At 34.7% G+C, this 15,417-nt stretch overlaps 1 protein-coding gene across 1 annotated transcript; it reads left to right on the top strand.

Annotated features, from left to right (window-relative positions):
* On the top strand, nucleotides 286-13,640 carry LOC18611662 (E3 ubiquitin-protein ligase RKP). Its single transcript, XM_007048035.2, has 11 exons — nucleotides 286-517; nucleotides 774-2,404; nucleotides 3,665-4,489; nucleotides 6,870-7,030; nucleotides 8,135-8,273; nucleotides 8,855-8,938; nucleotides 9,863-10,144; nucleotides 10,248-10,379; nucleotides 11,966-12,165; nucleotides 12,663-12,867; nucleotides 13,033-13,640. Exons 2-11 carry the CDS (start codon nucleotides 914-916, stop codon nucleotides 13,336-13,338), a joined length of 3,825 nt encoding a protein of 1,274 aa, XP_007048097.2. The 5' UTR covers nucleotides 286-517; nucleotides 774-913; the 3' UTR covers nucleotides 13,339-13,640.

Here is a 15,417-nt window from a genome sequence, read left to right as displayed (position 1 = left end):
AAGAAAAAAAAGGTCTTTACGCCCTTTTCGTATGAGCAATCATAAGCAAGTTTTGCTCCAATCAATTGATCGAGTTACAGGAACGAGCATAAAAATGTGCAAATCAAGAGGAGGCGCAAATTAGCATCAGCAGCCACGTCATCAACGGCGAAGACCAATACACGTGTTGGTCACGCGAACCCTGGGCTTGCTCGATTCAGCGTTGGGCCGCGGGGCGCAGCCCCTGGTTCGCACCGTTTCACTTTTTCCAAGCTCTGGGGCAAAAATTTCTGATTGTTAGGAAACTTCTCACGGCTTGGGAGTCCAAACACTCCATTTCTCCCTTTTTCTATCATTGGAAACAGGAAAAGAAGAAAAATACTGCTACTACTAGTACTAATACTGTTAGATTTTTATTCTCTCTTTCTCTCAATTAAATTAGAGTTGTAATTTTATTTTTCCCTAAATGACATGAAAGCCCTAGCTTGAGACCGCCGCCTTTGCAATTTCGAGTAACAGCAACGTAAAACGCGCGCATGTAAGTTCCTCTATTTTTCAATTCTTCAAATTTAAATTTCTAGTTGTTACTTTATTAATTTTCGAGGGAAACCACACAAGGGAAATGAGAATTTCTGGAATTAGGCATAATGTTTAATGATTGTGTGTGGTTAATTTAGTTTCGATATCATTTATTTTTTTTCTCGTGATTTGTGTTTATGGAATATGTGATTCTTTGATTTCTTTTTTTTGGTTCTATGTGGATTGGTTTTGAAATTGAATTGCATATTTTGCAGTTTCAGGGTGAAGAGGATGGGATATCTTTACTAGGGTTAAGAAAAATTTATATGTGTTAAAAGAATAAAATTGAATTTACACTGGACAACGATTTGGATTTTGAGTTAAGTTTGGTATATAGTGGTTATTGTTATTGGGAATGGCAGAAGATAGCCTCCGGATTGGCGGGCTTTCTTCTGGTTTGGCTGTGATATTAAATAGTGAGGATGAGAAGGAAAATTTGTCGAAAGCCCGTCTCATATCATATTGTGATGATTTTGGTCATCAATCCGTGGAGAGAGCTCTTGAATATGTCTTTGGACTTCCCAATAAATCACTTGGTCCGTTGAGTGGTCCCATTGACAGCATTCTAATTCGTTCTATTATAAAAAATCACTTGTATTTAAATTCAGAGGCTTTGGTTAGTAACAGGGATGGGGTTGGTATTGTTAACAATGGCATGGGACCCGATGTCGTTGGTCTTGAAGAATTCAGTATTTGTGGTGAAATTAGAATCATTAAGCCGCCTTTGCTTTTAGAGAGCTTAGCAGTGTTCAGTAGCGCCAGAGCTAACGCCTGTGTTTGGAAAGGGAAATGGATGTATGAAGTAATTTTGGAGACTTCTGGTATACAACAGCTTGGATGGGCTACTATTTCCTGTCCATTCACTGACCATAAGGGTGTAGGTGATGCTGATGATTCATATGCTTTTGATGGCAGAAGAGTTAGCAAATGGAACAAGAAACCTGAGCCGTATGGTCAGTCATGGGTGGCAGGTGATGTAATTGGATGCTGTATAGACTTGGATCATGATGAGATTTCATTCTATAGGAATGGTGTTTCTCTTGGACTGGCATTTTCTGGCATTCGGAAAATGGGGCCTGGATTTGGATATTATCCTGCAGTTTCTCTTTCTCAGGGTGAACGGTGTGAATTGAATTTTGGTGCTCGCCCCTTTAAATACCCAATTGATGGCTACCTTCCCCTTCAAGCACCTCCTGCTTTTAGTTCTTTTGCAAAGCAGTTGCTGGATTGCTTATCAAGGCTGTTGGATATGCAATCTGTGGAGCGAGCTGAGCGGACTTCAGTTGAAAAATTGAGGAGACTGAAGAGGTTTGTTTCACTTGAAGAAATATTTCATCCTGTATCTCATGGGATATGCGAGGAGTTCTTCTCTGTTGTTGAAGCAGATTGTCAAAGTGCTGAATATATTGGGTGGGGTCCTCTTCTGTTGTTCTTGATGGGGATATTTGGAGTACAGGCACCGCATGATCTGTTGAGTTTGGATAGAGTACTTGATGTCTTTCTAGAATTCCAAGGATCACATGTTATGTTTGAGCACATCATAAATGCTCTTTCATGTGGTTGCAAGACAGCATCATTGGTTTTGACAGAATGCCCCTATTCAGGATCATATTCTTATCTTGCGTTGGCGTGCCATTTAGTAAGACGTGAAGAATTGATGGTGTTGTGGTGGAAGTCATCAGATTTTGATTTCTTATTTGAAGGTTTTCTATCGCGGAAGAGTCCAAACAAGCAGGACCTTCAGTGCATGATTCCTTCTGTTTGGTGGCCTGGTTCTTGTGAGGATGTGTCGTCTGAAAGTAGCATGTTGTTGACAACTACAGCTTTATCTGATGCAGTTAGTAAGGTTTGTCCATCGCTTAGAACTGAATGTTGTTGAATATTGCCTCTTTTTCCCCACCTTTTTTTTTTTTTTGTTTTTGGGTTGCCATGCTGCCTTGACCTAGGTTGTGAAGGAAAGATGAAGAATCTTGTAGTAGTATCAATACTATAGAATTATTGTCTAGTGAGGTATCGATAGTGTAAAATAATAGGTTCAGTATGAATCATAATTCACAAGGTAAAATACATGCATGACTTTGAGGTTTAGTAACTTTCCTCACTACAGTAGTTAGCTAAAGAATATAATTTTTTCTTCCAAATATTTTTTCAGCATAGTTTTAAGTTCTAGAAACATTTTGTGGATATATATGGTGTCAATTTTTTTCCCTTCCCTTTTTTCTTGGTAATTTAATCTGAGACTTTTTTTGGGGACCAAATGATGTTAAGATGTGAGATCAGAATTGTTCTTCCCTGATAGTTTTAACTTTTAAGGTGTTTATTAACCTTGGTTTTATCATTTGTGCAATATTCATCGTAAGGAATGCGTATTTGTCATTGGGCCATTGCCCTCTTGCCAAAAGGCTAACTTATTGGGATGTGCAGCGCTCATGCTTATAAGCCCAGGCCCCCTCCCTTACCTATCTGAACTCTGTAACATTCTCTCTCACCCGAATCCACATGCCTTTGTTGCGGGTTGGATCACCCTGCCAACTCCACCCATTGGAGTGCTTGGCATGACATCGGAGTTGAGTCTAGGTTGGCTTTGAATACCACTTTGTCACGGGGCCATTACCCTTTCTTGAAAAGGCTAATCTATTGGAACGTGCACCACCCACGCTTATAAGCCCATGACCCTTCCCTTACTTATCCGATGTGGGATTCCGTAACATATCCTTGGTTATTCTCTTTATTCTTACAGATCAAGATGACTTTCGTGCTGAAAAAGATATGGAGTTTAATGTAAAGTTATGTTTACAATGTCACCTAGTTAATGAACACAATATGTAAGTTATCACTCATTTGGTGGTCATGAAAATATCCACATGATTAGGGGCATCTACCAGAGGAAAATGCATTGGCTCTTCTTGCATCCAAAATTGAAAATGCATATCTGCGTGTGTAGAAACTTTATATTAGAGTTGAATTGCCCCTATAAGGATAATGCACCAGGGCTCTGCTGGGGCAAATGGCTTAGAGTGTGTTATCCTATTGAACCAACATTAATAAATCCATAAATCTTTGTGTTATTTTAATCTATAATTATCTTTTCTTTCTCCCTTTCCAGATTGAGGAAAAGCATAGGGACCTCTGTCTCTTAGTCATACAGTTCATGCCTCCTATATCACCTCCCCAATTTCCTGGTTCTGTATTCAGGACATTTGTACAGAACCTTTTATTGAAGAATCGAGGAGCTGATCGAAATGTGCCGCCTCCTGGGATTTCAAGCAATTCTGTTCTTGTTTCTTTGTACACTGTTATTCTCCATTTTCTATCAGAAGGCTTTGGAATAGGGAATATTTGTGGGTGGTTGAAGAGCTGTGATTCCCATGGTCATGATATTGGTTTTCTTCATAGAGGTGGCCACCAAAGTTTCCCCATAGGTTTGTTTCTCAAGAATGATTCACATAGAGCTGACATTTCTAGGCTTGGAGGATCATTCGGTCACCTATCAAAATCTCATCCCCTGCATGATCAGGAAGCAGAAGTTATTCGGTGGGAGGAAGGCTGTATGGATGATGAAGAAACAAGAGTAACTCATTTAACCAAACAGAAACCATGTTGTTGCTCATGCTATGATGTGGAGTTTACAAAGTGCTCTAAATATCCTGTCAGAACTGCAACTAAAAGTTCCCGTCACCATTGCAGCTCTATTCCAGAAAGATCTGCTCAGGTTGCTGCAGAATGTAGCACAGGAAGTTTGAATGATGAGATAGCAGATAAACCTAGTTCCAGTGATCAGTCAGAATCAGAGTTTGGTTATCATCCAGTCCAGCATATGAGGACTGTACCTAGGGACAGTGATGTGTCTTCAACCACTCTAAGAGAGGAAGAACTTCTGGATGCTTTGCTATTATTGTATCACATCGGTCTTGCACCAAACTTTAAGCAGGTGAGAGTTCATTTGATGGAAGTTTCTCAAAATAGTGCATAAAGTTTGTTCTTTTTATAGTTTATTACTATTTCAGTTTCACATGATTTAGCATCTGTTAGCAATGGTTGGGACTATGGTTTGATTTCATTGGAGATGCATTAGCTTCTGCAACAATATTAAAATGATGCTGTGTCAGCTTTGTTTGCTTACGCACTTTGTAATGGTGGAAAATTGTTAAAACGTGGACATTGTTGACAGATAAAAAAGTGGGATTATCTTTTGACAAAATTATAAAAGATTACACCCTTCTTTTTTGGATGTAAGCTGGTAAACTGAAAAATGGAGGCTTGTAAGTCCAACCAAGTCCCTGTAAACTGAAAAATGGAGGCTTGTAAGTCCAATCAAGTCCCTGTAAATGCCCTAATTTTATTGTGTGAACTTTTTGTCTTAAACGTTATATATGATCTTTAGCAAGAAGTTGAAATGATGTTTGTTGACTTTTATATAGTGATGTTCTGAGCCTATGAAGTTTCATTAATCTTAAAATGGCCAAGTGTTGGAGATTATGCAACAAAAACTTTTCATTTAATACCTCTGGGATTTGGCTGAAACATGAAATTGTCTTAGTCATATCTCCACGATTGTAATTTGTTATTATACACTTCAACACAATCTTTGCAAACTAACCTAAACTTATTGCATGTACAACTTTTGTCAGAGGCCTTGTGGCCTACTAACAGCTCTCTTCTTGTGAAGGAATATAAGAAATGGTTGGGAAATAAGCCATGGGTTCAAAAAAGAAACCTGATGTTGGGAAAGTGGGATTCGAGAAGGCTATCTTTTGTGGTGTAGCAGCGGTTATTGGTTCACCAGAAAAGAAAGTGTATCTAAATTGTTTTTATTTCATTCTAAATGATCAAGCTTTTTAGTTTTTACATTTGCATATACTTTTCCTTTGCTTTTCATAAAATATTTGAGGTACTTGAGTGTGAGTTAAACTGAACTAAGGTTAGATAGGTTTTTCCTAAAATTCCAGAAACGGTAATCTGCGAAGGGAGTTAAAGAACTGGAGTTTACATTTAGTTTTATTTATTTAAAAGTTTGGTTGAAGTTCCTTTAGATAGGAGATAAGCCAAGCAAGAAAAGTTTAATGAAAATGTTACCTTAAAAAAGTTAATTTAAGAAAAATAAGTTTCTATGCATGCCATAGATGTGAAAACATCAGAGCTTAGGGTGCTTCACCACTTTATCTGCATACACAAAATGCTGAGTGTGGTAGTTTTCATTGTTTCTACAAGCAATGGTCTATTTTTCTTGTGGTGCTAGATATAGTAAAGTTGGTTTGATTTTAAAATTTGCTTATTTTGTTAATGCTATTTATAAAATATTTGAGGTGTAACTTAAAGTGAAATCAACAAAACTAACATACACAAGTGATTGTGAAGGGATGGAAGCTGGCCTTACTGATTCAAATAAATATTTAATTACTGCTTTGTTCTTTTGTTTATCAATAATTTTGAACTCCAGCTGTATTTTATGTTTTCTGTGCGGATATTCCATGTATGTAGAACACCATTTCGTGAATGACTATATTTTATTTTTCCATTTTTAAGAATGAAAGGAAAAGAAGAAAGGAGAGATGCTTCTCATTATCTCTTGAGACAGTGGTTGAACTCTATGTATTGCAAAGTAATGGGGAACTTTTTTTGTTGTACAATCTGCTTTGACATGTTTAGCTGAATGTTAGAGTTGATGGCATATTTGTTAGAGGATGGTTTTTATGATTGCTATACTAGGAGAAGAAAATCACTTGGGGGTTTCAACTGTTTGACTTTGTAGTTTGAGGATGATTGGTATCTTTCTCACATATTCATGCCACTCCATATTCTTTTATAGGTCTAGTGGTTGTCAGGCTATGTTATGTAACTTTGGTGTTCGGTGCTTAATTATATGTCTTTGTGTGCCTGAGACCTGATAGTTATGTCAGTATACTGTTTTGCATAGTAATAGTTTGCAACCTGCTGAGGATGTGTGACGAAGTTGTCAATTTTAACCATGATAAAAATCTATGCTTTGTGTGTCTTGTAGTATTGAATTTTGAGTGTGTTTAACTTATTATTAATATTTTTATTTCATGTTTCAAATTCAAGGTCCACCTGAATGACGCAAAATGCTTTATTGATCTTAACATGTTGAAGTAGTGACAAGGATACTTCTGTTTTTGTTTTTGTTCTGAAGCGTTTTTCTCTACAATATTCTTGTTCTTTTTTTTAATTGATTTTTATGATCTTTACCATGAGGAATTGAATATTTGCGTCTCCCTTGAGTAGTAATTGCTTTTCCCATTCTTCTCGTCTTTAATGATGAAAAAAACTGAGAGAAAATATTCCTTTTATAGGCGTCATATTACATGTCTCAACAGTCACAGTCGATATCCCTCCTGGAAGAAGCGGATAAACAAATACGGGAACAAGCTTGCAGTGAGCAATTAAAGCGTTTGAAGGAGACTCGTAATAAAAATCGTGAAGAAGTTATTGATTGTGTCAGACATTGCACATGGTAAGATAACTAAGATTAGTTTTTTATTCCATGGTTCCTTTCTATTTTCTAGGTCCCATTTTTTTCAGTCGTTTAATTTGCTTGTGCGCTTTTCTTGTTTTGGTTTATCCCTTGGTGTTCAAGTGATACATTGTATTTCATTTATGATGTTAACAAAGTATTTATGTTATGATATGCAGTTTTGAAGTCTTAGATCTGAGGAGACTTATCTAGCTTTAGTTATTAAATTTACAGCGATAATGATTATAATTATGTGGTATGATTATAATTCTTGATTCATTTTATTATTTCAAACATCAAGGTGGACACTTCAAAAGCTATGTTCTTGTGGACTTATTTAGGTTTGATTGCTTGCGAGACTTGTATTTTTATCTTTGCCAAACCTGAGCCATTCTTTGGACTTTGAGTTCATTTTTTTCTTAATAAACTTTTTGCATACTAATCTGGTTTCCCCACCAAAGTAGTGACAAGGAAATAAAGTTTTCATTAATGTTTGAACCAAAGTTGTTATGTGGACATATGGAGATTTTTTTGTGTTCTTAGTTAAAGATCTGTTTTATACAATTGTCTGTCAAATTCAGTTATGGCCGGTTAAGGTACATTACACAAATGGATGTATTCAATTTCTCTTTGTAAGTTTTAGCCTGAGTAAACATCTACTGGACTCAGTAACCTTTTTTTTTTTTGTTTTTCACTCATTAAGTTTGTACTCTTTGTAAGGATTCTTATGGTATCTGACTGTCAATCTAACGTCTACAAAGGAGATTTACATATGATAGAAGGCAATTTAATGTTGTATCCATGTCAACTGTCTGAGCAGTGATTGCCTTTATTTGCTCTTCATTTGTGAAATTAGAATTGGAAGTCACAGTTTATGCTACATGTATGCATGCTTGTGTGAGTGTGCACTTGCTTATTGAATTGATGTTTCTCAGTATACCTATTATCTGGAGCAAGGCTCACTGTTTTAAGAAATTAGAACTGGAAGATATGGTTCCTTTTTCTTGTATTTGTTCGGGTGAAAAATTCATATTCTAACAGGTGAAATTAGTTTGGTTGAGTCCTTTATATGCTCATAGTTGGTTCTTTTGTCTTGATTAACAGGTATCGTGTCTCTCTATTTTCCCAATGGAAGCAGAGAGGAATGTATGCCACATGCATGTGGATTGTGCAATTGCTACTGGTTCTTAGCAAATTGGATTCAGTGTTTATCTACATCCCTGAGTTTTACCTTGAAGCTCTGGTAATATAAGTCTTCCTTCAACTATATTATGCTTTGTTTTTCCAATTTGAATCAAGATAAGACTATATAAGATCAATTGTGTGTGTTGCATATTGTATGGAAAAATGTTCTTTCATTTGAGTTTACACACACACAATGTTTACATTCCTTCTAAAACATATATTAAGTAATTGCAGTTTATAAGTGAATTGAACAAGAAACCTTTAAACATTGAATTCATTTGTAATTGGAGAGCTACTTGATTAAGCTACTAAATGGAACTTCAACCCAACAGTTTTGTTGTTTTGGTTTTTGAGAATTCAATGCCAGTGAATGCTATCAACATATATCCTGGTAGGATATATTACCTAGTAAATAAAAGATTCCCGGCAAGATATTGAAGAAGGATTTGCGTTTTTTCAAATCAGTTTTCTGTATATTTGATAGTGCATTTATGTTTTAAAATCTGCTTATAGACGACGTTTGCTATGCTTGAATTGGCATATGGGCCTTTCTAAATTCTTACTTAATGCGCTTCCACTTCATGTCTATTTTCCTTTTTTCTTCTCAATTAGTAGTAATTTCCCCTGTTATGGTTTCAGGTTGACTGCTTTCATGTCTTGCGTAAGAGTGATCCTCCATTTGTCCCGCCTGCAATATTTATCAAGCAAGGACTTACTTCATTTGTATGTTCTGTCTATTGATCTGATTTTATGATTTGCCTTGAGTTTTGTATTTTGTTATAGTTATCTACAGTTTACTCGTCAGAGCTTGTTTTGAACAGTCTTGTGATGGATTTTACTGTTTTGTTACAAGTTGCCTCATTTCTTACACTCTCAGCATTGCATTTTATAAAGCAAAAATGGTTGTATATGTAAATGAAAATGCCATAAACATCTCAAAGGACAGGTGTGATCTTTTGAATATTCCACTGTTAATCTTATTTCATGGAATGATGTGCTGCACAATGAAACAGCTCTCTGTAAAGTGTAACATATATGCTCTGCAGTCATTAACTGTTTTGATGTTCTTAAGATTCTTACAATATTCCCTGGCAAGAGAACAATGATTGTGCACAAGCTCTTAAGCCCATTAACAATTTGCTTTCTGCTAATTTTTGTTTTTTCATTATGGTTTGACATTAGTCTTATAACATGGACATGGAAACCTCTCTTTTTTTTTTTTTGGTTATTTTCTCTCTTTCTAGATTTTATACTCCCAATTTGGATGTTCACTTGAGTAAAAATGTACCTTGTTTCTCATATATGACTATATAAAGTTATATTAATTGGATAAATTTTTGGATGTTGCTTATCAACTCTGTTTCTCACTGTATGAACATTGTTGATTAAACATTCAGAAGATTCTGGTTAATACACGTTTAAAACTTTAATAATCAGTTTCTATTCTGTTTGTTGCTTGTGGTGGTTAGGGAATTGACATGTTCCTAGCTCCTAATTTCAGAATTCCGAAAAGCACATTACCGTGTTATCTCTGAAACTTAACATATTTTTAACCTGATGTAGTATTAGCTCAGTGAAGTAATTTTGGATTGTTCTTTGTTCATTCTAGTATGAGTTTTGGTCTGAGTTTTGTGGGTTGTTCATCAGGTGACATTTGTAGTTACCCACTTCAATGATCCAAGAATATCAAGTGCAGACTTAAGGGATCTTCTTCTCCAGTCAATATCAGTCCTGGTGCAGTACAGGGAGTATTTGGCAGCTTTTGAGAACAATGAAGCAGCCAAACAGACTATGCCAAAGGCATTACTATCAGCATTTGATAACCGATCTTGGGTACCAGTTACTAATATTCTTCTGCGGCTATGCAAGGGTTCTGGATTTGGTTCTTCTAAGCATGGAGAATCTTCATCATCCTCAGTTATTTTCCAGGTGAATAGTGAAACCATCACTATTGCTTGTCGATCATCTTTCTCTCCCCAAAATCACTTCTGTTTCTAACTTTTGCCCTATGTGGGTCTCTTTATTTTTAAAGAGACTTCTGCGTGAAGCTTGCATCAATGATGAAGAGTTGTTCTCAGCTTTTCTCAATCGTCTGTTCAACACTCTTAGCTGGTCAATGACTGAATTCTCTGTTTCCATTCGAGAAATGCAAGAAAAATACCAGGTATAATTACATTCACGCTCAGACAACTATCTCCTGCTTTGTTACTTTAAATAACCTTTATGGTGGTTGTGTATTTGTGCTTTTCATTATCTATACCTATTTTTTTCTCACCCTTTTTCTTCTTAACTTAGTGACCTTGCATCTCTTCAGACTTATATGCACATTATCTACTTCTTTTCTATTACATTCAGAAAGTAGCCACCTAGTATAAAACTGGAAAAAAAAAAAAGAAATAGAAAACTAGGATAAAACTGAAAAAATGAAAAAAACAATGTCATAACACATGTTTCTGAAAAAGGCGGATACTCCCTAGTTTCAAAACATGACAGTACTGAAATGTCCTTATAAATACTACTACCTTTTGGGATAGGGAAAGGGTCAAAAGGTAAAATGTATGGAATCCAAAGATTGTATTTCTTGTCATCATTTTCCTTGCTATATGACTATTATGCTAATGGTCTCTGAAATCCAAGTACTTTTTTTGACAAAATTTTGAATTTATATGTATACTTATTTTTCCTCTAATTTTTGGAAGCAATCTAAAATTGCATGTTTGGTGCTGGTTTAGTCCTACTTTAAAACATGGATAAGATGGAATATTATCTTTGTGTTCATGGATGGCATGCAGTGTGCGTTTGTTATAGCTGAATGCAGAGAGGATTTATGATGATTTTGTGAGGAGCATTTGGTATGTGTAAGGTGTGAGAGAAAAATGACTGGGGTATGCAAGGAATTTTATGTTAGATGAATCATAAGGAATGCCTTTTTAAGCTCATTTGAAAAAAAAAAAGAAGGGGAAAGAATGAAGCATGGCATTATGTGCATTGGTACTATGAACTCTGGTAGGTTCAAAGATGGCCCAATAATGTCAGGGGTTAAAAAGAAAATCATGTATGGTGATTCCCAATATTTTCAGCAGTTTAACATTATGACTTGCTAAAATTTATCTTACCCGTTTTTAATCTCTTAATTCAAACATGACCCCTACATTTGCTACCCAGCATCTGTGGGATTGTAAATGACTTGCATCATTTTTGTTGTAGAATAAAAGTTATACTGCCTGCATCACAGGAACAGTTAACATTGTATGTGAAACTGGTACGCGTGATTCTCATTAGTCTTTGGTTTCATACTTGGGCTTGTTGCTGAAACAGACATTGGGAGCAAGAATACTGACTAATTGCAAATTTGTGAGTTGGGAAAACCAGTGCTAAGTCTGCAATACATATCCCCTAGCACTGCCATTGACTTAGTTTGGGCTTTTAGTCTCCTGAAAGATTGAATATGAATTGGAATTGTCTTTGCCTTTTTGCAAAAAAAAAAAAAAGGATCAAGTGAAGTAGCAATTCCTTTTTTTGTTTGGGTAGAATAAAATTAAAGTGGTTTTATCTTGTGGGCTGATATTTTTATGGTTACAAAATGAATCTTTACGTTATCACATTTGGACTTATGGCTGGAACTGTTTATCAGTATGCTGGTTTGATTTTTGTCATTTATACCATATGTGAGGCTAGCCCTCCTTTTCTTTCCATATGAGCCCATCTTCCTTTGAATCTATGATTTGATGTTATAGACATGCTTTGCAGGTATTGGAGTTTCAGCCGAGAAAATGCTGTGTCATATTTGATCTCTCATGTAATCTTGCAAGGGTGTTGGAATTCTGTACCTATGAGATCCCTCAAGCATTCCTCACAGGCCCTGATACAAACCTTAGAAGGCTGACCGAGTTGATTGTTTTTATTCTGAACCATGTAACTACAGCAGCAGACTCTGAATTTTTTGACTTGTAAGTTGTCTTCTGGTTGAGTTAACTTATAAGGCTGTCTTTTTATTCTTAAATTATAATGTCTAATATCTTTATTCCTGTCCAATTTGATGCTGGTCCATTGTCAGAAGGAGAGGCAATTTGTTACTTGATTGACTATTACGAAGCTGCATGCAAGATATTTGATGATATAACATTTTGGACATTTTGGATCTTGTACCACATTATAGTTGCATATAGATATTAGACGCTGCTTCTCATTTTTTCTTTTCGGACTTGAAATTTCAAATTTCAGTGGACATATCTTCGTTCTAGCCAATTATCTCCTTTTTTAAAGATATTTGAACTGACTGGTCTCACAAATTGGCTTTAGTTATCAGTTGAACTAATATATATATATTTTTTTTGAAAAGCCAGTTGAACTAATATATAGCTGCATTAGTTGTTATACAAAAAACATGGTGCTATTAATTACTTGTTTACATTCTTTTTTCTCATATTATTGCATTTATGAACAGGTTACTTAGACGGCATGGTCAATCTTTAGAGAAAGTAAACAGAGGCATGATATTAGCCCCTCTAGTAGGGATCATTGTAAATTTGTTGGATGCTAGTGCAGAGGCAGAATTGAAGGAAGAGAATGATGTTGTGAGTGTATTTGCAAGCATGGATTGCCCTGAAACCATGCATTATGGTTTCCAGTACCTGTTAGAGTATAATTGGGTTAGTACTCTTAGCCTTTAATTTCTCCAAGAGTTCATCATGTTTCTTTGTGCTTTATGGCATTTGCACGGGTGTTAACAAGCTGAGGAAACTTTTTCATTTCATTTCAAGACTTCAGTTGACTGCCTTTACGATCTTGAACTTGGTTTCACCTTGAAATTGCAGGCTACATCTTTTAGAGGAGAAGCATATCTTCCTAAACTTTGTCAGCTAGAGGATTTCTTGAGCCTCCTCATCAGCCATACTGAGCCACAGAAGATTGAGGGGCTGCAATGTGGAGTAACGGATGCAGACGACGGTATGTGCTGTATCTGTTATGCTTGTGAAGCAGATGCACAGTTTGCACCATGTTCTCATAGGTCTTGCTTTGGTTGCATAACTAGGCATCTTTTAAATTGTAAAAGATGTTTCTTTTGCAATGCTACGGTGTTGGAAGTCGTCAGAACCATAGAAAAGACAGTTGAAAGATAATAATGAATGTTAATGTTACTCTTGAGGGCCAGAAATGCGCGGAAAGAAAGACAAGGAAAGGGAAAAGCAGCATCTTTTTTCTTTTCTTTTTTTTTTTTTTTTTACCGTTAGTATTCACTATATGTGTTGCTATTTAGATAGCGATTTATCTTGTTGTGTATAAGCGTTTGCAAGGTAAAAGGTAAAAAGGGATTGGGAAAAGAAATCCTGGGTAATTTTGTAGGCCGAGTCGAGGGCAATTATTCTGTAAATATGAGATGTAAATGGCAAGGAAAATCAAAATCCTTTGGAAAGCACTCACACTCTACTCTCTCTTCGATGCTGGTTGTGTGGTCACACTTAGTTAAGATAAAATGGGTTTACTCACTTTAACATTATGTCAAAAGAGAAAGAGATGATAAGATTTAGTTTAAATTAAATTATATAGTAACTAACAAAGCTTGAAGATTTAGTTAAATAATCGCTGAGAAAACGAAAAGAAACTAGCTCTTGCCGTGGAGATGTAGAGCCAAGCTGTGACACTGCACTGGAAATAATCCGTCTGTTCCCTTGGGACTGGAACTAAGTTAGATAGCCCTACCATTTAAACTTACGCAGTAAAAGTATACAAAAAATAATTTTATTTTTTTTACGTTGATGCCATTAAAATTAAATGAAAGTTTAAAGAGACACTTGCATTCACTTTTATTATGACTCATCAATGAGTACGTACGCAACTTTCTTAAAAGTCGTTATATTTGTTTTATAAACATGATCATATATGTTAATAAATATATTTGATTAAAATATAAAATGCGACATACATTCAATACAATTGTTTTGTGTAAAGGTTAGGTCACCGCATTTTATGTTTATAAAAATTAGTTTTAATTCTTATTAAAACATACTTCTTTACTCTTGTATATATTTAAAGGAATATTATTTTATACGCTTTTGGTGGAGTTTTTTAAACTTCATGAGAATGATTAGTAGAATATTGTCGTGTGTTTTTTTTTTATTATTATTATTTTAAAATATATCCCTACGGAGTACGTGATAACCCTCTTAGCTTCAATTCCTCCAAAGGTGTATTGGATAGTTTTTCATATTTAAATACATATTTTACTCTCTTATTTAAAGTAAATAAAATAAAAACTATACGATCTAGCTGTATACGCTTAAGTTACAAGAAAAACTTCAAATTGAATACTTTAGGAATGATTACATGTTGGCGTGACTACATAAGATGACACCTAGCTGGCATAATACTCTTTTTTTTTTTTGAATATTTGAAAACGTTGTATTTAACAATGCTTTTCTCTTAATAAAGTGGTAAAAGCCTAAGCTGTATGGAGGGGAGGAGGGTAGTGTAAAAATTTTAAAATTATTTATTTATTATATATTTTTTAATATTTTTAAAATTGTTTTTTATTTCTACAACTATGTAATGAAATTGGAGTCATTATGGTGAGCATATTACTGGTTATCATATAAATTTTAACTCAATATATTAAGTCTATCAAATATAAAAAAAATTAAAAGTGAATCTATTAACTTAAAACTCATTAAGTCTTAATATAAACCTGTTTGGCTTAGTTTTTTTCTAGTTTAAAAGTTATTATGAAGTTTTTATGAAAAATAATAACTTTTAAAATTAAATTAAAGTTGTTTGGTAAATTTTTTTTTATAAGTTATAATTTTGATTAAAATTATTGTAGAGGGTATTTCTTTTTTTGAGAGGGTAATATTGTAATTATTTTTAACAGATGATGATAGTTTTGGAATAGAAATAAAAATTTTCTTGCATTTGTAAAAGAAGAGAAGAAAAAACTCTTCATAGGAGTTTTTCCTGAAACTCTTTTTTTAAAAATTTTATTTTTTTAAAAAAAAACTACTGATTTTTAAGAGCTTCTCAAAATTTATGTTTGGCCTAACTTTTGCTTTTAAGAGGTAAATAAGTTAGAAAAAAGTCAAGCCAAACAAGCACTCAATATAAGCTTATCATAACATATTATATCTTAACAGTCTAACCCAATAACTTATCATTGAATTATATATAAAGTTCTCTTCGATTGTTAAATGTCTCTTTCTATTTGGCCT

This window comes from Theobroma cacao, chromosome 1 (genome assembly GCF_000208745.1).
Source record: "Theobroma cacao cultivar B97-61/B2 chromosome 1, Criollo_cocoa_genome_V2, whole genome shotgun sequence".
Classification (NCBI taxonomy): domain Eukaryota; kingdom Viridiplantae; phylum Streptophyta; class Magnoliopsida; order Malvales; family Malvaceae; genus Theobroma; species Theobroma cacao.
The sequence above is the reverse complement of the archived record's forward strand: the minus strand, read 5'-3'. Positions and strand labels throughout refer to the sequence as shown.

What these genes read in the sequence shown, in the direction of transcription:
- LOC18611662 (XM_007048035.2), top strand. Translation starts at nt 914, where the DNA reads ATGGCAGAAGATAGCCTCCGGATTGGCGGGCTTTCTTCTGGTTTGGCT. An exon ending in TATCTGATGCAGTTAGTAAG is followed by an intron (nt 2,405 to 3,664) that starts GTTTGTCCATCG and finishes CTCCCTTTCCAG; the next exon opens with ATTGAGGAAAAGCATAGGGA. An exon ending in TGTGTCAGACATTGCACATG is followed by an intron (nt 7,031 to 8,134) that starts GTAAGATAACTA and finishes CTTGATTAACAG; the next exon opens with GTATCGTGTCTCTCTATTTT.